At 40.9% G+C, this 2199-nt stretch overlaps 1 protein-coding gene across 1 annotated transcript; it reads right to left on the bottom strand.

The window, feature by feature from the left end:
* Positions 1-1364: 1364 nt before the first annotated feature.
* On the bottom strand, positions 1365-1589 carry SARC_14666 (hypothetical protein; the record flags this gene model as incomplete). Its single annotated transcript, XM_014291201.1, has 1 exon — positions 1365-1589. A coding segment is annotated over one exon (225 nt), but the record flags the coding sequence as incomplete, so codon positions are not given.
* Between the last annotated feature and the right edge of the window lie 610 nt (positions 1590-2199).

Genomic DNA, 2199 nt, shown 5'->3' with positions numbered 1-2199 from the left:
ATATATAATCACACATAATTGTATCATTGTCATGTATTTTTTTCACGTTCAAATCTACACATAAGGGCGTAATATTTTATACTATCTATACCTGTATTCATATACCCACATGTTTTAAATACGAATCGCGCTTCGGCTTTATCACATTTCAATTATGTCAAAGATAGGTAGGAAATAGCTTTGATACGCAAATAAATATTATCTGATTTCATGAATTTCTTTTGCGCGTACTAATTATACACGTTTTAAGAACCCTGGTTTGTATCTGTGGTATATATGTTCCATTCGTGTCAATTCGTTATCTGTTTGCTTAGAATGAATACACCCATATTGAGGTAAAGTACTAAGCACATTTGCATCCAGTTTTGTAATCCGTATATTATCGAGCAGCGAGCTTATAAGCAAACAACTCGATGTACTTATATACGTACACTCCTGGCGGCTCGTACGTATAAGGAGTACATTTTCGTTCCCTTGGCAACGGCGAAACTTACACAAACAACACCGACTTAAGGTTTTGGGGAATGTGATACCTGGTTCATAGCATTCTGTGCCAGATTCGACCAGTCCTTGTTGGCAATATCCTTCCAATCATTCGAAAACCACGACATGATGATTTACATATCGAGCACTGCCGGTGTTGAATATGTACTGAGTGCGCTTTAACGCTGCTGTTTATGAACTTGTTGTCACGGGTATTTATATACAAAACAGCAACAATCGCAGCGCCATCATTAGTCAGATCTGTAGCAGAACACAACCCAACAACAAAAATTCTACTATAGTTGATTTTGGGTTCGAAAGACAGTTCGGTACATAAAAGGTTTTTGCTTTTCGGTACTGACACTGCCTCTGGGCCTCGGGGTTCATATCTTCTTTGTTTAGGCGGCTATCGTAGTGAGCCCACTCAAGAGTGATGTACATGCCGTACAAGAGTGTACATACATCTGTAAAAATTACACTATTTCGGGGGTTGGCTTTTCAGTAAAGAGCCCGCTAAAACTCTCGAACATGAATAAAAAGAAGTGGAGTTACGAGCCAAGGGGGTGACAACATTCTAGGAAGCAGCCTCTTGCAAATGCTCCAGCTTCTTCAAGACCCGTGATAAAGAAATTGTGGATATCTACTCGTCTTTCACAGCCACATTATTGTGTATATACGCACACATACATACATACACACACGTACACACACACACACACACACACATACACACACACACACACACACACACATACATACACACACACACACACACATACATACACACACACACACATACATACATACATACAAACACACACACATACATACATACATACAAACACACATACACACACAGAGAGACAGAGAGAGACACCGACCGATGGCACGCGCAGTCCCTCGACGTCGTAGTCGACGGTGCCTTTGATGACTTTGAAAGTGGGCGCAAAGCGGATGACGCCCTCGTGAAAGTCCACAAACGACAACTCACTCGTGCGCTGCGCTCTGAGTTGGTCCATGATGAACAGATGCGCATAGTTCTGTTGCGCAATCAGCGCACGTACAGAGTCGTACGACGCATCTATGCGGTAGTTCAAGTCACCCATCCTGTGGGTAGGCGTAAGGGGTAGGAATACCGAGACAGTGGATCAGGGTAGATAGTACAAGACATCCATCCAACAACACATAATGTAGGTATCAGTATACTGTGTAGTTAATGTCACCCATCTAACAACACATAACCTTAACCCTAAACCTTTTTCAACCTGTGGGTATGAGCTAAAGGGTAGGGCAATAGTCCCAGACAACACAACCTATTCTGTCAGCTGTACGCATTCTACCTATCCACGCACAACACACCACCAACTATCCAAGAAACAGTACAGGAGGCAGAAGGTTTACAGACGACTCTTTGTCCACCCCAGTATATTGGTGTAGTGGATAGGTGCAAAAGACTTCAAAGTAAACTGTATATAAACTACAAATAGACTGTAAATAGACTCGTAAGCAATCTGGAAACTATCAACCTAAAACTACAATAGACTGTAAATAGACTTGTAAGCAATCTGGAAACTATCAACCTAAACCTACAAATAGACTGTAAATAGACTCGTAAGCAATCTGGAAACTATCAACCTAAACCTACAAATAGACTGTAAATAGACTTGTAAGCAATCTGGAAACTATCAATCTAAATCTACAAATAGATTCAATAGA

The sequence above is a fragment of the Sphaeroforma arctica genome (assembly GCF_001186125.1).
Source record: "Sphaeroforma arctica JP610 unplaced genomic scaffold supercont1.4931, whole genome shotgun sequence".
In the NCBI taxonomy this organism is placed as follows: domain Eukaryota; class Ichthyosporea; order Ichthyophonida; genus Sphaeroforma; species Sphaeroforma arctica.
This window is presented reverse-complemented; position numbering and strand designations above follow the sequence as displayed.